This window comes from Ostrea edulis, chromosome 9, assembly GCF_947568905.1.
Source record: "Ostrea edulis chromosome 9, xbOstEdul1.1, whole genome shotgun sequence".
Taxonomy (NCBI): domain Eukaryota; kingdom Metazoa; phylum Mollusca; class Bivalvia; order Ostreida; family Ostreidae; genus Ostrea; species Ostrea edulis.
Window position 1 is genome coordinate 62,202,626 of NC_079172.1, and position 23,236 is coordinate 62,225,861.

Sequence of the window (23,236 nt, forward strand, 5' to 3'; positions counted from 1 at the left end):
TACGCATAGGCAATAAACTCACTAGATGTTTCACTCACGAATTGAATTAGGGGTAAGACAGGGAGTTGCCTTGAGCCCAAACCTGTTCAAAATTCTCGTAAATGAGCTTCCAGATATGTTCAATAGTGAGGATGGTGTATCTGAATAATAAACCACTTAGTTATCTTCTTTATGCTCAGGACCTTGTAATATCATCATCATCATCCCAAAGGGGTCTTCAGAATTGTTTGATCAAGCTGTCCACATTTTGTGATAAATATTGTCTCTCTGTTAATCATGTTAATTGAAAAGGACAAAGATTGAGTTGTTTTTTTTTACAAGAATGCAAAGGTAACAAACTTACATTTTGTGTATAAAGATAAGGGAAATAGAACGTTCATTGTCATATAAATATTTAGGTGTTCTATTGAATGCCTCTCGGTCATTTGTTAATTGTCAGCACGACCTATATAAGCGGGGTTTGAAGGCTTTCTTTAAATTGATTAAGTGTTTTGGAAATGCAAGGCCAAATTTCAATATTTTGTGGCATCTTTTTGATCACACTGTAAAGTCTGTTGTGTTATATGGGGGACTATAAATTTAGAATCTGCTGTTGTTTTGAGACCAAATTATGATATTGAGAACTCCAAGAAGTTATTTAGTGAGAGGTTTCACATTAAAACTCTCAAGTACATATGCGGGGTACATAAGCATGATAAGAAAGCCAGAACTATGCAGTTATGGGTGAATTATAGGCAGATATCCATTATATGTTGAAATTCTATCCATTACAACACATTGATAAATCAGATGATACTTCGCTTGAGAATGCACTAATAAGATATTGAATAATAACAAAAAAGAATTGTTGGTTGAGCAGTGTTTATTTTTCGCTAAAACAACAAGGGATATCGTGTGATAACATCTTTGCTATAGATTTACAATACGAAGTGTTTAATGAACTAAGGAAAAGGTTTATTAATGTATGGGGAAAATAATCTGTCGGAATGTGTTAGAAATGATAAGGGCAAATTAATGCGAACACATGGATTATTCAAAAGAAGCTTTTCAAGGGAAAAATACTCTTCTACTATTATAAAACCCAATATTCTTAGATGTTTCACAAACGTCCCCATCAGTTTACATTTATAAACTAGAAATTGAAATTAATGTCCCTGTACATAGCAGACCGAAAATGTAAATTTTGTAATTCTGACTCTGTAGAAGATGAAATTCATTTTAATGTTTGAATGTCCAACTTATGAACAATATAGGCAAGAATTTGTAAAGCATATAATAGAAGAAAATATCAACTTCTTGCTTTCAAATAAAGACAGATATATTGATGTGGCTTATCAGAAAATGAAAATAGTAATACAATACATCTGTAAGTAGTTTTGCTGACTACGTATATATAAATATTTTTAATAGTCGGTTAAAAAGCTCTACAGAGCTTGTGTTTGACATGTTGAATGTATATAGTGCCGACTTTAAATAAAATTTACTTTACTTTACTTTACTTTTATAAATGTCATGAGAAAAGATGCAATGTTATCGCAGGATATATATCTGAATAACGAATAAACATAAATGTGGACAAAACTAATAGTCTCCAGTTAACCATCTACCATTATAACATTTTGTACATTTACTAATGTACTATTTTTCACCCGAGCGCTATCATTTGGATCTCTCCTCCTGTTTATTTTACTTTATTTCATTTTTTTGTCAATACTCATGTTATATTGTTCTGAATACAAAATTGGAAACAAATTTTCTATTCTCCAATATTTCTAGATTCACATAGCCTATTGGGTTACATGTTTATTTTATCCCTGTTGACACCCTAAAATCCACCTTGATCAACATATTTTGTAAGTCTATGAACATGAATACACTTAAAATAAAAATTCAATTCTCTTCATTCGTGTGGGATAAAAATCAGATAGCCTACTTCTCATTGAAGTTTTCCGTGTACATATACATGCAAGTATAAGTGCAAAAAGGTCATTATTTAATTCCAATCTTGTTTTATATCTATATTTTTAGAAGGTATAGATACCGGTATGTATTGATTTGATACACGTATAATTATTGACGTGTGTTGTTTATGTTGTGTTGACACAAAAGACAAATCGAGTGAAATCTGAAGTGCAAGAAGGTCCTAAAAAACAAGCAGTATCCGGTTTTTCTTTTTAATTCTTCCATTCTCCTTCAATGTAAAAAAAAAAATCAATAATATACCTTTTAAAAAATTGACGATACTACATACTCCTGAGAAAACCTCTTTTACATTTGTTACATGAATATGTTTGTATAAATTGTCCGGGATTTAAAACCATCTTCGGTTCATATTTTTTTTAATACTTTGTCCAATGAAATGCGACATCAGATCATGTGCCAGTTATTGTCCAATCAGGTCTGTCGTCTTGACCGCGTTATGAAGAGCTAGCTGTCATGGTGGACGAGCCAAAAAATTTCAGACGATAATTTTCTGTCGGAATTACCGTGCTCTTAATGAAATAAAAGATTACTTCAAATCCAGTCAATGGACAGGTAAACTAAATTGCAATTCATTATCTCAGCTGAATTCCACAAATGCTGATTTATTGGCATAGAACAGACGAAACATATTTAATCAGACATTATTTATATGCATCATACAAAATGTATGTGGTAACCTTTGTTTGTTTTGAATATATGATAGGATGAAATGTATTACTGCCAATCAAATTATATTTAGAATTCAAGAATCCCGTGTGTCTATAGTTTCATTGAAAGGGTTTGATTTCGGAGGTCCTTTGTAAGCAACCAATTGTCAATGCAATGTTCCACATTGTTAGAGCACTTTAAGAAAAAGCTGAGTTCATTCATTTAACTTAAAGAAAAATCCAGAAAAGGAAATAGATTTTAAAGAATAGTTGCCAGGAGGTATACTTGATCAGGTTGCGGACACTTTTCCTCAAGATAATCTCGCGAAAACGTGATTATCCCTCTTTAGCGAGAACAAAATATATATCTTGTTAAACCAAGAAAAATGCCCATGGAGTATATCTCGTTATGTTTCACGTGAAAAGAAGAAAGTGTTAAAATGTCTGATGCTTCTGCAAATATGTAAATCAGTCTTCGCACTTTATGATTTTTACCACGGGCCTCTGTGGCCGAGTGGTTAGAGCATCGCGCTCAAAATCACACTGCCTCTCACCTCTGTCGGCGCTGGTTTGAATCCTGCTCGTGCCAGTAAGTGAGAAAGTTTCCCAGTTTACTTTCGGAAGGTCGGTGGTCTCTTCCCAGGTACATAATTGTATTTGGGTTCTCTCTTTCACCAATAAAAACTGGGCGCCACTAAAAAATTGTTGAGTGTGGTGGAAAACATCAATCAATCAATCGGGCAAGTAAGAGTGAAAAATTTGGTAGCCCAAATAAAATTTTACTAGCCCAAATGCTATGCAAGAATGATTCAACATGATTCGAATTTTCAAGGTTAAACATTTTAATTAAGTACTACAATACAAGTTTAAGACGAGAGTTCAATCCCTCTTTCAACTTCTAATTCTGTCATTGCAGTCAGATTCTTTGGAATCCTCCAATGTTTTGATTTTTCTAGTTCTCTATCACCACTCTCATCCTAAAAAAAAGTAAAAATTAGGATTATTAACTAATAATCATACATTCTGAATGTCTGATGTGGCCGCTTGTCTGGGTTGTTTTTTTTCAAAGAGTAAAATGCTTACGCCATTTTCTATTTTTGTGTTCACTTACAGAATCAATTCTGAATTATCTGAGCCAAACACGACTCACAATTTGCAATGATTTCCTTTCTGCACCAGATGCAAAATATGCGACCATCATTGTATTCAAACCAGGGGCAGTTCTGCTGCCAAACACGCTGATAATTTTCTTTGTCGCTTTGTTTCCTCATACTTCTTAGCGCCCACTTTCTCTTCCTCTGTAAGAACTGGTTGTTTCACCGATTTCCTACCAGGAATCACACTCTAATAGCGGAATCATAATCTCCACCGGAAATATGTATTGGCCCACTGGGCATGCACGTTAATAATTTTTGGAAGCCCAATCCTTATTTTACTAGCCACGATCATTGGGCTACCGCTTAATTTTGAAGCAGTGTACGCGAATGAGTTTTAATTTTACCAGACATTCGGTCTGGTAAACAATCTAGCTTTACCAGACCAAAAATAATTTTACCAGACCAAATTTTCTTATGTGCAAAATTCAGTAATTACGCTTAATGTTTCTGACTACAAGCCTATAGGGCAAGTGAGAGTACAAAATGTGGTAGCCCAAATAAGATTTTACTAGCCAAATATGTAGGAATGATTCAACATGATTCGAAATTTCAAGTTTAAACATTTTTAATGAGTATAACAAAACAAGTTCAGCTCTCTTTCAACTTCTAATTCTGTCATTTCACCGTCAATATCTTCAGAATCCTCCAATTTTGATTCTTCTAGTTCTTCATAATCACTCTCATCCTAGTAAAGGTAAAAACAAGGGTTAATCACTAGCTCAGTCACATATTCTGAACGTCTGTGGCGGTCACTTGTAGTTGTTACTTTGGCGCAAAGTGTTTGCACCATTTATTATTTTTGTGTCCTTTTACAGAATCAATTCTATAATTATCAGAGCCCGACACGAACGATTTGCAGTGTTTTCCTTTCTGCACCAGATGCAATAAATGAGATCATCATTGTATTGAAATCAGGACCGGTTCTCCTGCCAAGTACGCTAACATTTTCTTTGTCGCTTTGTTTCCTCACACTTCTTAGCGGCAACTTTCTCTGTAAGAACGGGTTGTTTCACTGATTTCCTACCAGGAATTGCACATTCTTTATATTTTAGTAGGGGATCATAATCCCCGTCGGAAATATATAACTGGCTTACAGGGCATGTGTTCATTATGAATAAGAATTAGCTGGACATTGTGTCGTGTAGATTTTGTAAGATCAGGTAAAAATAATAAGTACAGGCCGAGTCTGATTTATTTTACTGAACCCGTTTGTATTAAACGTATCAAACCTAAAATTGAGGCAATGAATCAAACATTGAATCGAGCGTTTGTATTGAATAGTATCGATATTTCAGTGAATCGTTTCAGCCCTAAGATCCTCTGCAAAATGACTTTCCTCCAATAATACTTGAATCTTTTCTCTAAAATAGTAATAAAACTTACTTTGACATCTTTTCCTTCTACTAGACAATCTTAATCAATATACATGTATGTGAAAGTAAAATGTTGATAAATTTATGTCATTCACAAATCGCTAATTAATAGAATACAATTAACATGATTAAACAGTAAGAAATAAACAAATATTTTCTTATGCACTGTCAAAGTAACACCAACCTGTATTTAACAAACAGAATTATATCTACAATGGTATTGTGGAGAAAATTACAGTACCTAAAAGTAGTTCTAAAAGAAATTTAGTATCATTTGAAATATTTTCAGTTGGAAGGAAATTATATATATATATGCATCCAGTTTCATATTAAGATATGTAGTTCTGGTATTTTATGTCATTTCTCAATTAAGATTAAAAATGATTTACATGTAATGATGTATATATTATTTAACTTTAAGTTAATATATTAACTCAATGAAATGAATTGGGAGGAAATTTAAATTCTATGTGTTGTCTCTGTCTCTGATTCATCATTCTGTCTCGCTATCAGAAAACATCCACTAAACAATTAAAAAATAATTCATTTATAATTATTTCAAGTCAAATAAAAATGAAATTAAAATATTCAGGGTTGTGTATATCTGACAGAACCGCCTAGCGGGCTTTTGCATTGCTAGACTATCAACATCAAGCTTAGTATAAGACTTATGAAAAATCTGTTTTGATTATGTCTGCATGCAAATTTATAAGTCATGGAATGTCATTCAGAGCGAAGAGTGTCCATGTGCATTGTTATTTTAAACATTTGTAATGAAATGAATCTATGGTCTGGCTAAGGGATGGGTATAACAAAAAAAATTTGTATCATGATCACAAAAAATTTTCACAATTATATCATTATGATGTTGCAATACTTTAGGACTTTCTGTTTTCCTTATATCTCTGTTATTTTTTCATTACTGCTTTAGTCACGTTTGGTGTTGAAGCACAAAAAAAGAAGCCAAATTCAGTGTATTTTAAATATTTATTTTTTATAAGTAACTGTAATAAAACAAATAACAAATCAAATAATAATCAAACGACTCGATCACAACCTGTAACTAGAAAAATAAAATAGAACAATTCCTCAGTGTTTTACCACGTCCAGAAGCCCATCATGTTATATTTTGTTACTTTCTGTAATGTTCAGTTAATTTAAAACCTGATGCATAAACGTAATTTTTTTGGACTTTACATATGTCCAAAAATACCATTTTCTCTCTTTCCGCCGTATAGCGATATGTATTGTGGGATGAATTATCATGATATACTGGTAAAATCGCACATCCCTAATCTGGCTTTTACTGAAATTTATATTCATGTTTCTTAATGATTCTTAGACAACCTCATGAATCAGAGAATTTTGCCATCTAAATGTATTCAGTCACAGCATCCCGAGCATATATTATGAACAATTTCTCTTTTTTCTGTATTGTAAACTGCTTGCTCTACAATGAATTAAGTAAGTATGACCTTTAACCCTAACCTTGTGTAAACTTTTCACTTTTACAGACTTTAAAATGGCCACACCAGACAAACTAAAAACATTATTTGAAGATCTAGGAAAACCAACTTTGAGGGGAGTTCGGAAATGCCCCAAGTGTGGGACCTACAATGGTACAAGAGGAATCAGCTGTAAAAACAAAACGTGTGATGTAGTTTTCAAAGAAAGAGAGAAAAAGAAAGGACACAGTGCTGATGCTGTGAAGATTATAACTGGTTCCACGGTTCAAGTGTTTTCAGTGAGACTGCGAGATAGAGGACCAGATTACAGGGGCTTTGTACAGTTACCGCTGTTTCAAGACATGGACGGGAATCCAGCCACCGTGGTGGACCAGGCCCTTGTGTATCAGGCAGCCAGGTGTTATGTGGACAGCTGTTCTCGGAACAGTCAGTTAGGATTTCAGAATGACTCCTGTCCTCACATTAGGGCAGCCATCGAGTGTGAACAGGAAGCTCAGCCATTGACTCTGAAGAATTCGGTGCTAAATGCCTTGCAGGTCCCAAACGATACGAAGCAGGCTATTTGGTTGTTGGCTACTGAGACAACAGGACCTCTGGTGCAGAGAGTCACTAAAAACATTATGGTGGTCAAATGTAAAGTTAGTCCAAAGCAACCACTTGGATTTTTACACTTTGCATTTTTTGAGACTACAAGGAATCGGACTCAACCAGAGCATAAATTCCAATGTACTTGCCGTTCTTTTAAGGTAATATAGATTATGGTCAGAGCTTTTGAAAGTTTAAAATTGACACTTCCATTAGGCTAAATAAAAAAATATGTGGTTCCGGTTACCCCGTTTACCCGACCATCCATAGTTTTTACCCCCGACCCTAAATTTTTTTTGACTATTTCCAAAATCAGTTACCGTATTTTGCCGAATATAATGCACATTTATTTTCAAAATTTTCTTTTATGAGAAGGGGTGCATAATATATACATACAGGTTTTTGACCCATTTTCCTTCAGGTGAAGCTTGACTGAAGTTCATTCATAGCCAATATATAGATACCGCTAAAATGCTAAGCTGTAAACACTTACTACAGGCCATCTAACATTAGACAGAAAGTAACTTAGAACTAAAGAGTGCTTACATAAACAATAGTGCAAAATTTCAGGTTGTTTGAATATACTGAGTGATCATCACCCTCCTTATTTTTGAAAAAGTTGGATAAATTTAAAAACTTGGAAGGGCTTGAAAACAGTACTCGTTCATGTTCAAAAACATGAATTTGGCAAATGCACTGATTTTTTTTTTATATATGTTTTTTTTTTTAAATTTGAAATATACATTTAAGAATTGTCAAAACTATGGTGATCCCTACCAATTTTGATAGGTATATATCACACCATATATAAATGGTACATGCAAAAAAGTGAAAGTAAAAGAAAATTGTGTTTCCATCTAAAATCTATCATAAAAAAAAAATAAATTAAAAAAATACAATAAAATCCCCACCTACCTACCCTATTCTTGAAGGGAGTGTAACCGGAACCACACATATTTTATTTGGCCTTATGAATGTTGGTTGATGACTGTCAGGATTTGCTTTTACTCTGTGAAACTTCCATACTTGTTTGTTTCCAACAAGTGGGGGAGGGGGGTTCCAGTTATAAATAAAGATATACCAGATAACATATAAAATATTGCTCAGACAAGAGGGAAAAAATATGGTATTAATAATAATAATGATTAAAATAATAAAGGTGTTTAATACCATTGAATTTTAGTCACTTCATCCAAATTCAAGGTCAATTGAATTGATATATTGGGAGACCTCTCATCTGATATTGAATGTCTGGGTCATATTTTTAGCTCTTCTGAGCCAAAGGCTCAAAGAGCTAATGCTATGGCCATTTGTGCGGTGTGCGTAAACTTTTTAGAAAAAGGGCTATAAATCAAGAACCCCTTGGCCAATTTTTTTCAAATTTGTTACAGGGTATCATTGGCCCAAGGGCTTTCATACATACTAAATAGAGGGATGTGACCCTTTAACAAGGGGAGATAATCAGGAAAATACAAACAAAAGTAGTGGTTGCTAAAAAATCTTCTTCTCAAGAACCACAGGGCAGATTATCACCAAACTTACACATAAGGATGAGGATATGTTGTAGATTAAAAATTGTTCAAGGCATTACCCTGGGGCAAAGGGCGTGGTCTCAAGGTCACTTCAAAGTTGACCTAAATTTAAATTTTTTTTAAATTCCTTAAATCTTAGATATTTTAGTCATTATAAGGACTAGGATCATCAAATTTTGACAGTTGATGCATCTTAGGACCTTGTGTCAAGTTGTCTCAAAAGTAGGTCACGGTGACCTACTTTTTGAATTTTGCAGGTATTTATTTTAAAATTAATTTTGATGCATATCTTGGACACTTTGAAGCCTATTATCATCAAAACTTGTCAATTGGTGGATCATGGGACCTTGAAATGCGTCAACTGAAAAATAGGTCACCATGACCTACTTTCTGAATTTTATGGCTTATCATTTATAGATATATTTTAAGTTGTTATTTCAAATACCGAGAGGTTTAGAATCATCAAATCTTGTAAGTTGATGCATCTTGAGGCCTTAAAACATATTTATAAAAAAGTAGGTCACAGTGACCTACTTTTTGAATTTTGCAGATATTCAAATTTCACATTTTCAATTTTAGATGCATATTTTGGGCACTGTAAAACCTAGGATCATCAAACTTTGTCAGTTGATGCGTCTTCAGTCTTCGGTTTGTGTCGACCAAAAAGTAGGTCACCGTGACCTACTTTTGGTATTTGACAGCTAAATTACTATATTTCAGACACTATTTGACCTACAATCATCAAACTTTGTCAGTTGATGCATCTTGAGTCTTCGGAGTGTATTGACCAAAAAGTAGGTCACTGTGACCTACTTTTGGCATTTGACAGTTATATTTATATATTTCAGTCACTAATTGACCTACAATCATCAAACTTTGACAGTTGATGCATCTTGAGTCAACGGAGTGTGTCTACCAAAAAGTAGGTCACCTTGACCTACTTTTGGAATTTGACGGCTATATTTATATATTTCAAATACTATTTGACCTACAGTCATCAAACTTTGTCAGTTGATGGGTCTTGCATGTTCGAAGGGTTTCGACCAAACAGTAGGTCCACTTGACCTACTTTTGGAATTGGACACCTATGTTTATATATTTCAGATACTATTTGACCTACAGTCATCAAACTTTGTCAGTTGATACGTCTTGCATGTTCAAAGGGTGTTGACAAAAAGTAGGTCACCTTGACCTACTTTTGGAATTGGACGGCTATATTTATATAATTCAGATACTATTTGACCTACAGTCATCAAACTTTGTCAGTTGTTGGGTCTTGCATGTTTGAAGGGTGTTGACGAAAAAAGTAGGTCACCTTGACCTACTTTTGGAATTTGACGGCTATATTTATATATTTCAGATACTATTTGACCTACAGTCATCAAACTTTGTCAGTTGGTGGGTCTTGCATGTTCGGAGTTCGCTGACCAAAAAGTAGGTCACCATGACCTACGATTGGAATTTGACAGCTATATTTCAATATTCAGATACTAATTGGCTTAAAATCATCAAACTTTGTCAGTTGATATTTCTTGGGTTCTCAAAATGTGTAAACCAAAAAGTAGGTCACATTGACCTACTTTTTTTGAATTCTTAGGATTTAACTAAAGATTTAGAATACTAAGAGGCTAAGAATAGAAATGGTGGGGCTGTACAATTTATCAGAAGAGCGATTCTAGGCCCTTGGGCCTCTTGTTCATAATGTGAGGCCTAGGGCTATCAAACTTGGTCAGTTGATGCATCTTGGGGAAGAAAGGTTTGATGTAACCTGACCCAATTAAAGGACACTGAGGTCTCCCAGAATTAATCAAATCATGTCTGGATCACACTGTATCTTGCATACTGTGAGGCCCAGGACCATCAAACTTGATAAGTTCCTGCAAATTGGGAGGGGTGGTGGGGGTGTCGCAAACCAAACATAGACCTGACACTGGCCTCATTTTGACACTTTATGGCTATGCATATGTATGCATAAATTGTGTCTGTATCATATCTTTAAACACTGTGAGGCTTAGGACCATCAAACTCAGTCAGTTGATACATCTTGAGGGTGAAGGTGTGTCATGACTCAAAAGTAGTTCACTGGCCTCATTTTGGAATTCCAATTTACAGTATCAGGGTTAGGTATTGCCACAAGGTTAGGGTTAGCCACAGCTTGTGCAAACATCTAGATATATATATCTACATCATGCACCCTAGCGGTATCAATAATGTCAAATTGAAAGATCTCTTACACATCATTAAAAAAACCAAAATGCAATATAATCAGGAAAGGCTTTTTACAGACAAAACAATATATATATATAAGTTGTAAACATTTTTTTTTAGACAAAACCAGGACCGAAAGAGGATTTGCACAAGAGATGTGTCCATTTTTATGCCTGTATATGTGCATTTGCCAGTGATGAAAAATTGCAGGAGGAGTTCGAATATTACATCAACTTGGATGCAAACTGTAAGGTCATAATTCAGTTATATATATTTAGTTTATTGTTTGTGAATGATTTACAATGAATGGCTGTAGAAATGAATATGGCATTATAATCTGTATTTCACATGTATTAGAAGTAAAGCTTTTGGCTACTTCTATAGAATTTGTCTCAGATTTGCATCCATTAAGTTCAATTTAAGAAGTTTTGGTACCTGGGATTTCTCCGTATGTCAAAACCTTTTCATGGGGAATTTTTTTCCCATATATATATACATGTGCATTCAAAAAAGTGATTGAAATATCTATAATCAATAATGATTTGATAGAGGAGATGTAATGATCAATGTGATAAGACTTTCCATGTGTTTCATTGTTTGGATACAAATCTGTATTGTCATATTGAAAGTTCATAATTATAGGTTATAGACTTTGTATGGGAAAATATGACGACCGAGTTTTTTGGCGCGTAGACGGACCGAGCTTGTCATATTTCCCATACAAAGTCTATAACCTTTTTATTATATACTTTCAATTATATTTAGAAACTAACAATAATTTTATTTTTAACAATAACTTTATTGGTTTAACTGAGTAAAAGATGAAAAACACGAAAATTTGAATTTTAACGGCCGTAGAAATTTGATTGTGATGTAATGTTTGCGGGCCGGAATGTTTCCAGGCAAATATCGTGTGATATATGCCCGCAAACTTTTAAAGAAAAAGGAAGAGATGAAATTGAAAGTATATAATAATGAATGATATAGACCCACATCTATCATTGAACAAAGCTTGCTACATTCTCTTCTACAGTGACAATACCCACAGATATGCCCTCGCCAGAGCGACAGGTGGTTGCCATTTTTCAAGACAATGAGATTGACATGTCTGATCCTACGACTTTGGAGGTTGTTATAAGTGATGACAGCATAGTCCGGCCAGCTAAAAAACTGAAGAAAGACGAAACCATGGGTAGGTAACAAAAAATGAAAATGCCATAACTTTCTAGGCTCTGAAACTGTTTCAGTTGTGTGATTAAAAGTAAGATTGCCAATGAGAAAAGCAATAAACCAAATGATGTACACTCCTTCTCTGTATTCTAGAATATTTACACATGAACAATCTACATTACTACCAAAGTTCATTCGGAAATTCTGTTTACTTCCCAAGATATGTAGAAATGATTCCATAAAAATGACCATTATTGTAACTGAATTTTAGCCGAGTCCTGGCATTGTACCACTAAACAGAATGTTTGTGCTTGCAACAAGCAATTATGTAAAATGTGCAACATTGAATATCATTTTTAAGTCAAATTTTTTACCCCAATTCGTAAAATGGGTTCTTTAATAGCTCCAACTTCAAGTGACTGAAAATAATAAAACTGTCTGCACTTTCACGTTTGACAGCCATTTTGACCGATGGCACTAAATACCCAAAAAGGATGAATGACCAAAAACGATTTAGAAGCTCAAAAATTAATTTTTATAAATAATAATTCAATATAGTACACAAATTTTGCTGATAGCAAGTCTGATAAAGATACACAGCTCTTCATATGTCCAGTTGTATCCAAACCACATTAACATTGGTGGTTGATGGTTGTAATAATGAAGCCAATGTGGGTAATTAGTGTCGCCGGTCTAAAATGGCTGTGATACGTGTGCAGAGGCTTTACAATATTCAGTCACTTTAAGCTATTACCGATCCTTATTAATTGGGGTAAGAAGTGCATATAACCTTTACTCATGAAGCCAAGTGGCTGTGATTTTGAAGTTACAAAGATGCAAGAGAATTCCGAATGCAAAATGTGCAATTCAGAATGAATGTGGATGTTTTCCCCCTAGATACGTAAGCTCATTACCAACTTTTTATTTTACTGATAAATCGATAATATAGACAATGCGCCAACCTCCAAATGGATGCGCAAGGACCCGAGAACTGTAATTTCAATTTTATTTGGCCAAACTTTGATTGTTTTTTTGTTTGTTTGTTGTTTTTTTGTTGTTGATAAGTGAAGAAATGAATCTGAGAGTGTTATTTGTTAATTATTATGACAGAAATCTAGTATTTGTCATAAGCAGTTGTATCCCTATTAAAGAATAAAGGTATAGAACTCTAAATATAGAGTACCCAAGTTTGTCGATGAAAAAACAATAAACCAAATGGTATAAAATTCTATTCTTAATGACTGAAATTATAAAACAGTCTGCACTTTCACTATCACAGCCATTTTGACTGGTGCCATTAGTTACCCAAATTGAGTTCATTATTATAAATTGTCAAACACCTGTGTTAATGTTGTTTAGATAAAAATAGACATGATAAGAGCTGTGTATCTTTATAATGACTTGTTATTAAAATTATTTATGCACTATATTGAATTATTATTGATCAAAATTAAACTTTGTGTCTGTAAATAGTTTTTGGTCCTTCTATCAATTTTGGGTAAATAAAGGAACTGTTCAATACAAAAGTGCAGAAAGTTTTCCAATTTTCCATCACTTGGGGTGATTACATACTTAGTCTTACAATTTTCCATCACTTGGAGCTATTACAGACTTAGTTTGTGAATTAGGGTAAGAAATACAACTTTAAAAATGATATCAAATGTTGCACAGTCTATGTAATAGCTTGTTGCAATTCACAAGGACCAGGTTAATAATACACATTTTTCTGAATTCAAATCTTTGGAAGTACACAGAATTTTGGGGCAAAATTTGATATTAAGTACTAAGTAGATTAATCATTTATGAATACATTAGAATGCAGAGTAGAATTTTACCAGTAAACCAATAATGTTTAATTGACTTCAGATCAGTAATGTTATATTGACTTTAGATCAGTAATGTTATATTGACTTCATATCAGTAATATTATATTGACTTCAGATCAGTAATGTTATATTGACTCTAGATCAGTAATGTTATATTGACTTCAGATCAGTAATGTTATATTGACTTCAGAAAAGTAATGTTGTATTGACTTTGTAGTTCAAGCTAGTAATGCTTTATTGACATTACAAGAGGGAGGTAATCCAAATAGTCCAAAGAAGAACAGCCCAGTTAAACAACCACCACAGACCAAAGCAGCTGCATCTGCTGTCAAAAAACCAGGTCAGTACTTAGTCGAGCATAAGTCAATACATAAGTCAATATAGAAGTCAATGCATAAGTCAGTATATAAGTCCCTATATAAGTCAGAACATAAAACAGTATATAAGTCAGTACTTAAGTCAGAACATAAGTCAGTACTTAGGTCAGAATATAAGTCAGTATGTATGTCAGTATATGTCAATTCTTAAGTCAGTATGTATGTCAGTACTTAAGTCAGTACATATGTAGAGCTGTTCTCACTTGTGAGAAGCTACTAGTTAAGTTTTTATGAATTGGCTTACTGGAAATCTCGGAAGGGTTCAATGAATTCTATCATTGTCACAAAAAGTGTGTCTCTGGTAACCAAAGGATGTGGTATTACTTAATCATAACCAATTTTAAAAAATAAAGAATCGCAGAAAGGGGAAGGGGCCATTTCTAGTCAGTTTATTGATGACTTTCTGAGTAAACAAAAATATTAGAAAACAATGTTATAATGTTTAATAATATGTTTCAAAAATTTGAAGCAATAAATGTATACTAATATGATAGCTTAAGCATGATTTCTAAGACTGTGAAAACAAATATGTATGAGGGAAAATCAGCAGATCAGCAGATACATACAATGTCTTCACACCAAGTATGTACTGCAATAGCTGTCCCAAGAAATTCTAATGTAACATTAGCAACATTTCAATGAATCACACATGACTAGCATTTGTTTGTTGTGTTTAATAAACATGTTTACCAAAGATTAAAAGTAGTTGATGTCTACAAAAACCACAAGGGTAAAAATTGTAAAATTTAAACAGAAGCATTTTTGTGCAGCATATAGAATAAAGTTTGTTCAACCTCTGACCTCCAGAGTCAAAGCCAAAACAGGAGGTGGAAACTGTATACAGAGAAATGTAAAGGACATTTTTTGAAACATGTTTGTCATGTGTGTTTCATCGAAATGTTACTAATTAATACATTTTTCAAGACTCCATTCTTTACTTTTTTCTGTTTTTTTTTTTTTTTTTTTTAATGTCACCTGAGTCACACCGAGACCGGAAATTGTAAATTTCATGACACCCCCCCCCCCCCCCCCAGCCTAAGGAGCCTTAATTTTGGGGTAAAAACTGTAAAATTGATGTATTTCTTTAAAAATATTCTTCTTTACTTCTGGGCATCTAGCAGAGAAAGTGAGTACATATTAATGATGAGCAAGGAAGCTTTTACCAAAATTGTAAATTTCATGATCCCCGGGGAAGGGGTTCTGACCCTAGGGCGGGGCCAAACTTGCTATATAGTGTCCACGTGTAAAACACTTAAATAACTTCTTTGGTGCTATTGATACTAAACTGAAACTAAATGGATATTTAGAAAAGACAGGTAGTCCTTTACCAAAACTGGAAATTTGATGATCCCAGGGGTAGGGGTTTTGGTATTAGGGTGGGGCCAAAATGGTCAGTTATCAAATGTGTGAATAATAGAAATTTTTAACTTCTTGATAACTATCATTCCAATTCTTTTCAAATTTGGTATGAAGCATCTTTGGAACAAGGGGGACATAAATTGTAAATATCAGGATTCCTGCACCCCTAGGACTTTAGGGGTGGGACCAAAATTGACCAATTTTCAAAAATCTTCCTCTCAACAACTGCACATGTTTAAAGAAAAACTAAATGCATAGCGATGGAGAGCAGGATGGCTGTGCTACCAAAATTGTAGATTTCATGATCCCCCGGGCCCCAGGGCAGGGCAAAACTTACTATATAGTGTTTGTGTGTAAAACACTTTAATAACATCTTCTTTAGTGTTATTGATACTAAATTGAAACTAAATGGATATATAAAAAGAGTAGGTAGTCTTTGACAAAAATTGTAAAGTTGATGATCCCTTGGGTAGGGTTCTGACCCCAGGGTGGGGCCAAACTTAGTATATAGTATTTTATGTGTAAGTTTGTTGATACTGTATAAAATCTAAATGCATACTTAGGAATAACAAAAAAGAATGGACAAAAAATGTTGAATTTCACAACCCAGGGTTTTGACTCTAGGATGGGTCCAAATTAGTCGTATCTTTTAATGTTAATACATCTATTATATTATGTAAAGCCTTCCATCAGTGTATGCACTTTTGAGGGCATTGAAGTTTTAAGAACACATCTTGTTTTATACTGTTGCTGAACATTAGAATTTAGCTTAGTTATTCAGAACAGGAATTTTTTTCTAGATTTCATAGCCCTAGGGAGTAGTGATACTTTTTCACTAGTAGCCTGTGGACCTTTTGTTATTTTGTGTTCCCAATCTTGCACGTACAAGCCTTTATACCTAAGCATTGTGATAAGCATTGTGGCCCAGAGGCCTTTTGTTATAACTGACAGTAAGAAAGAGGCACCATTGTGAACATACATTTGTACCAATTTCTTCATCTATATATAATTGTCCATAAAGTGATAAGGAGTTTTTATTTTGCCATATGAAAATAACTCGAACCTTTTACAGGTCTATGGTCAGATTCCTCGATATTGCTCTATACTTCTTGATGATTTTATACTTTTGTAAGCTCTGAGTAACTACTGTGCCTTATGATGTCGAAGGCTAGACTGTTTGTGACATATGAAATATTTCAAATATCTATTTGCAGAATTGTTTAATGGTGACTTTCTGTTTTAGGCACCAGCCTACAGACGAATCGTCAGTAACGGTGATTTTGTTTTAGGCACACAGCCTATAGATGAATCGTCAGTAACGGTGACTTTCTGTTTTAGGTACACAGCCTATAGATGAATCGTTAGTAACGGTGATTTTGTTTTAGGCACACAGCCTATAGATGAATCGTCAGTAACAGTGACTTTCTGTTTTAGGCACACAGCCTATAGATGAATCGTCAGTAACAGTGACTTTCTGTTTTAGGCACACAGCCTATAGATGAATTGTTAGTAATGGTAACTTTCTGTTTTAGGTACACAACCTATAGCCGATTCGTTAGTAATGGTGACTTTTTGTTTTAGGCACACAGCCTATATATGAGTCGTTAGTAACGATGACTTTCTGTTTTAGGCACACAGCCTATAGCCGATTCGTTAGTAACGGTGACTTTCTGTTTTAGGCACACAGCCTATAGATGAATCGTTAGTAACGGTGACTTTCTGTTTTAGGCACACAGCCTATATACGAGTCGTTAGTAACGGTGACTTTCTGTTTTAGGCACACAGCCTATAGATGAATCGTTAGTGGTGGTGTCTTTTCATCAGTGGCTGGGCAGTGTTACAGAGAGGATTAACCAAACTATGCACTATCAGTTTGATGGTAAGCCACAGAGTGTATAAGATAATTGGATGATTGATTAAATCAAGAGCTAATTTCATTTTTATACCCCCCCCCCCCCCCCGCAATAAAGTTGTGGGGGGTATACTGGAATCAGGTTGTCTGTCTGTTTATCCGTCTGTAGACGCAATGGTTTCCGGGTTCAAAAGTGTTATCCTTTCCACCTACAGTCAGCATATCATACATATGGACTACCCATGGGACGAAGATGTTCCCTATTGAATTTGGGGTCCAAAGGTCAAGTGCACTGAACATTGAAGTAGCAGTATGGTTTCTGGGCTTTAAAGCGTTATCCTTTCCACCTACAGTCACCATATCATACATATGGATTACCCATGGGACGAAGATGTTCCCTATCGAATTTGGGGTCAAAAGGTCAAGTGCACTGGACATTGATGTAGCATTATGGTTTCCGGGCTCTAAAGCATTACCCTCTCCACCTACAGTCACCATATCATCCATATGGAATACCCATGGGACGAAGATATTCCCTGTTAAACTGTGGGGTCAAAGGTCAAGCACACTCTTAGAGAAGAGACTACCCTTGGTTTTGTCATGCCCTTTCTTTTCTACACTCAGGAAAGAGGTAATTTATACCTATTAACAACACCCTATTGGAGATTGGGATAAGCGGGGGGTATTCTTAGTGAGCATTGCTCACAGTTCCTTGTTATCTCTAGAATCACTATCAGTTTGATGGTAAGCCACAGAAGTTACCTCTAGATTTTCATGAATTTACTCGAATGTTAATAGAGGAGACTGAAGAAAGCATATATATTTGATAGAAGTTGCAGATAAGTACTCACATATATATCAGTACATGAAAGTGAAGAAAACAGCCCATTATCATGAAATAAAGTCTTTACTCCACTTCTAGAGGCTTGGAAAACCCTACACACATTTTATGGTTTCTTTACACATGATAAAAGTTCACAGTCACCTGAAACTGATTCCTAACGATTGTAATTTATTTTCTTTATATCTAAATCTATAGTAATATTCAAAATTGTTGTGATGTTCTTGTGTAACTTGGAAGGTCACCACATTAAATCAGTGATTTCCCAGCAGTATAAAAGATCAGCTAATGATCTTAACAAATATCTGTCTGTGTTTAGGTAATAATCTTTTAACTGTCTGTGTTTAGGTAATGATCTATTAAAGATATCTGTCTGCGTTTAGGTAATAATCTATTAAAGATATCTGTCTGTGTTTAGGTTTTCCAGATCCATTAGTCTTTCATGCTCCCCAGGTTTTCTTTGAATGTCTGCAACAGAGAATCTCATCTGGCAGTAAGAAGAAGAGATTGCCAAACTCCATCCAAGCCTTTGTCCGTAAAGATGCGCTGCCTTTGGGCACATTCACTAAGTACACCTGGCAAATCACCAACATCCTGCATGTCAAGCAGATTTTTGATACACCTGAAGTAAGAACTTAAGACCAGTCAAACTGAATGATCCTAGCAAATCCCACCTCATACACAATCATACTTTGTCCAATTACAGGGGACAAATGAAATCCACTTTCAGACAAGCCTACAAAGAACCGGTCATGATAGCTCAGTGATAGAACAAACACTGACCTATAAAGAACCGATCATGATAGAACAACCGCTGACCTATAAAGAACCGGTCATGATAGCTCAGTGATAGAACAAACGCTGACCTATAAAGAACCGGTCATGATAAAACAAACGCTGACCTATAAAGAACCGGTCATGATAAAACAAACGCTGACCTATAAAGAAGTGGTCGTGATAAAACAAACGCTGACCTATAAAGAACCGGTCATGATAGCTCAGTGATAGAACAAACGCTGACCTATAAAGAACCAGTCGTGATAGCTCAGAAAGATAACTCAGGCTATAGCCAAGTACAAAAAAAAATTACTTGCCTGCCTCATCAAAACTTGAAATTTTTTGGCTTGAAAAACTATTTATTAATTTTTAATTTTTTTGGGCATAGGTCAAAATTTGTAGTACTTCACCTACACCTGGTGACATTTCAATATGTGTGAAAAATAACCACCCACCCGACTTATATCTAGACAAACTACATGTCAGGATTGCAATTTCAACAACATAGAAAAAAGAGGGTTGGAATATAAGATAAGGGTTGGATAGACAGTAAAATGGATTTCATCAGATTAGCTGTATAATTGAATATATTCTTATCCAGATATTTGTAAAGTTGGAATTGTTTTACAAAATCTTCATCAGTTAAGAAATTAGTTTAGAATTGTTACTTGAACTATTTAATTATTTGTTTTTCAGATGCCATTGGATATCACTCGCAATTTTGTGGAAAACCGGGATGGAACGTTCGATTTGTACGAAGTGCCAAAAGTTCAAGTGGAGAATTTGGATGAACCATTTAAGGGCAAAAATCCCCTTCCAATTCGACCTTTTGAACTGAAAACCTACCTCAAAGTCGGTAAGAATAGAGGGCCAGGGTAAGGGTAAGAGTAGGGGACCAGGGTTAAGATAAGAATAGGGGACCAGGGTTAGGGTAAGAATAGGGGACCAGGGTTAGGGTAAGAATAGGGGACCAGGGTTAAGATAAGAATAGGGGGCCAGGGTTAGGGTAAGAATAGGGGACCAGGGTTAGGGTAAGAATAGGGGACCAGGGTTAGGGTAAGAATATGGGGACCAGGGTTAAGATAAGAATAGGGGGCCAGGGTTAGGGTAAGAATAGGGGACCAGGGTTAGGGTAAGAATAGGGGGCAGGGTAAGGGTAAGAATAGGGGGCAGGGTAAGGGTAAGAATAGGGGGCCAGGGTTAGGGTAAGAATAGGGGGCAGGGTAAGGGTAAGAATAGGGGGCAGGGTTAGGGTAAGAATAGGGGGCCAGGGTTAGGGTAAGAATAGGGGACCAGGGTTAGGGTAAGAATATGGGGACCAGGGTTAAGATAAGAATAGGGGGCCAGGGTTAGGGTAAGAATAGGGGACCAGGGTTAGGGTAAGAATAGGGGGCAGGGTAAGGGTAAGAATAGGGGGCAGGGTAAGGGTAAGAATAGGGGGCCAGGGTTAGGGTAAGAATAGGGGGCAGGGTAAGGGTAAGAATAGGGGGCAGGGTTAGGGTAAGAATAGGGGGCCAGGGTTAGGGTAAGAATAGGGGACCAGGGTTAGGGTAAGAATAGGGGACCAGGGTTAGGGTAAGAATAGGGGACCAGGGTTAGGGTAAGAATAGGGGGCCAGGGTTAGGGTAAGAATAGGGGACCAGGGTTAGGGTAAGAATAGGGGGCAGGGTTAGGGTAAGAATAGGGGACCAGGACCCTCTTCAGTTTTAATCACATTCATGAAATCACTGTGTACATGAACAGAATATTTTAAATATCTCCACAAAGTTCAGGTATGTGTGAAGTAATTAGCTTGCTGTGATTGTAGGAAACACGTCAGCTGATCAGAAGGAACCCACCCCTTTCGTTATTGAGTGGATTCCTGACATTTTACCCAAGTCACGGATTGGAGAGCTGAGAATCAAGTTTGAGTACGGTCACCAGAGAAACGGACAAATTGTAGAACATAGACTTGTGACGCACGAGATTCCTGTTCAGGCTATACATGTACAAGACATAGGATAAATTAAAGACTATACATTATACATCAATGTAAACCCTTCTTCCTGTCAGATTTTTACTTACTGGTTTCAATATGCATGCCTACGTTTGACAAGTTACATTGTTCCTATGCTTTCTTCTATGAAGATGTTATTTTAAACATCAGACCTGTGTTTTTGTTGTGTATAATGAAATGAGTTGGAACAGCAGATTCACATGTGACTGGAACTTGCGTGAGTGGTGGGAGTGTGAACAAGTGTATGTGTGGGAGTGTGAATGAGTACTGGTACGAGTGTGGAAGTATAAATGAATGTGGGAGTGTGAACGAGTGGTGGGAGTGTGGATGTGTGGTGGGAGTGTGAATGAATGTGGGAGTGTGAACGAGTGGTGGGAGTGTGAACGATTGGTTGGTATGAGTGTGAACAAGTGAAGGAGTGTGGTGACAGTTTGAATGCTGAACATGTGATGTAGTACAGAAACTTCAAGTGAAGTATTCAAGTATCATCATGTGTCTTGTTTCTACAGACATCATCATTCTTCTATTATACTCAACATAGTCCTTGTACTTTACATGGAAGTACAGTTAAAATTCCCCAAATGATGGCATATTAATACAAGATCATAATATCTAGCTGTGTGTGGATGTACAAGACATTCTATGTGTGTTTGTTTGTCCCTTGTGTGGATGTGTTTGTTTGTCCCTTGTGTTTGTTTGTCCCTTGTGTGGATGTGTTTGTTTGTCCCTTGTGTTTGTTTATTCCTTGTGTGGATGTGTTTGGTTGTCCCTTGTGTGGATGTGTTTGTTTGTCCCTTGTGTGGATGTGTTTGGTTGTCCCTTGTGTGGATGTGTTTGTTTATTCCTTGTGTGGATGTGTTTGGTTGTCCCTTGTGTGGATGTGTTTGTCCCTTGTGTGGATGTGTTTGGTTGTCCCTTGTGTGGATGTGTTTGGTTGTCCCTTGTGTGGATGTGTTTGGTTGTCCCTTGTGTGGATGTGTTTGGTTGTCCCTTGTGTGGATGTTTTTGGTTGTCCCTTGTGTGGATGTGTTGGGTTGTCCCTTGTGTGGATGTGTTGGGTTGTCCCTTGTGTGGATGTGTTTGGTTGTCCCTTGTGTGGATGTGTTGGGTTTTCCTGTGTAGGGATTACCTCTGTAGAAATAGTCTTGATTTTTAAATGGAAGAACCAAACTGAATACATGGTACATAGAAGTAAAGACTAGATGTAGGAAGTTGTGGCCCCTGGAATAGGAAGCTCATGTATTAGTAGTGAAGATGTGTTATTTCTTTAATCATCTTGTTTATTTAATATTAACTGAAATCACAGTTACTGTAGTGATAAAGAAATGTTTAAATAATGGCCATTACTTCAATGATTCTGGTGCTGGAGCTTTATGGCTATATATAGCGGAGGCGTGATGCTTCTTTTTAAATAAGTATAATTCCTGTGTGTAGTTATTTGAAGGAGCCCCTGGGTGATAGGCTCTGGGATTAGGGCAGGGCTTCATAATTCATATAGTGAAAGTGTGTTATTTATTTAAACATTTCCTTGACTCCTAGGCAATAATCAACCAAACATTGTACATGTATATTATACAGGCTGTGCAGCGGCCCTAAAATTCCTAAAAAAAATTTACTTTTTAGCTCACCTGAACCGAAGGTTCAAGTGAGCTATTCTGATCACATTTTGTCCGTCTGTCTGTAAACTTTTCACATTTTCGACTTCTCCAGAACCACTGGGCCAATTTCAACCTAACTTGGCCAAAAGCATCCTTGGGTGAAGGGCTTTCAAGTTTGTTCAAATGAAGGGCCATGTCCCTTTCAAAGGGGAGATAATCACAAAAATGCAAAAATAGGGTGGGGTCATTTAAAAATCTTCTTCTCAAGAACCACTGGGCCAGAAGAGCTGAAATTTACCTGAAAGCTTCCTGACATATTGCAGATTCAAGCTGTTCAAATCATGGCCCCCGGTGGTAGGATGGGGCCACAAGGGGGGATCAAAGTTTTACATACAAATATATAGGAAAAATCTTTAAAAATCTTCTCAAGAACCACTAAGCCAGAAAAACTGATTTTTACATGAAAACTTTCTGACATAGTGCAGATTC

General features: G+C 35.7%; 1 protein-coding gene across 3 annotated transcripts; it reads left to right on the forward strand.

The window, feature by feature from the left end:
- Positions 1-2,347: 2,347 nt before the first annotated feature.
- Positions 2,348-21,298, forward strand: LOC125657555 (uncharacterized protein C2orf42-like). 3 transcript variants are annotated; one of them, XM_048888211.2, is made up of 10 exons: positions 2,403-2,535; positions 4,603-4,720; positions 6,675-7,372; positions 11,072-11,198; positions 11,985-12,143; positions 14,165-14,287; positions 17,461-17,562; positions 18,795-19,003; positions 19,850-20,009; positions 20,961-21,298. In XM_048888211.2, exons 3-10 carry the CDS (start codon positions 6,683-6,685, stop codon positions 21,155-21,157), a joined length of 1,767 nt encoding a protein of 588 aa, XP_048744168.2. In that variant the 5' UTR covers positions 2,403-2,535; positions 4,603-4,720; positions 6,675-6,682; the 3' UTR covers positions 21,158-21,298. The 3 variants fall into 3 exon arrangements, with proteins under 3 accessions (XP_048744169.2, XP_048744168.2, XP_056005812.1); XM_056149837.1 differs by having other exon boundaries at positions 2,405-2,535; positions 4,624-4,720; XM_048888212.2 differs by lacking the exon at positions 4,603-4,720 and having other exon boundaries at positions 2,348-2,535.
- Positions 21,299-23,236: the final 1,938 nt, after the last annotated feature.

What these genes read in the sequence shown, in the direction of transcription:
- LOC125657555 (XM_048888212.2), top strand. Translation starts at nt 6,683, where the DNA reads ATGGCCACACCAGACAAACTAAAAACATTATTTGAAGATCTAGGAAAA. An exon ending in GTACTTGCCGTTCTTTTAAG is followed by an intron (nt 7,373 to 11,071) that starts GTAATATAGATT and finishes ATTTTTTTTTAG; the next exon opens with ACAAAACCAGGACCGAAAGA. An exon ending in CATCAACTTGGATGCAAACT is followed by an intron (nt 11,199 to 11,984) that starts GTAAGGTCATAA and finishes TCTCTTCTACAG; the next exon opens with TGACAATACCCACAGATATG.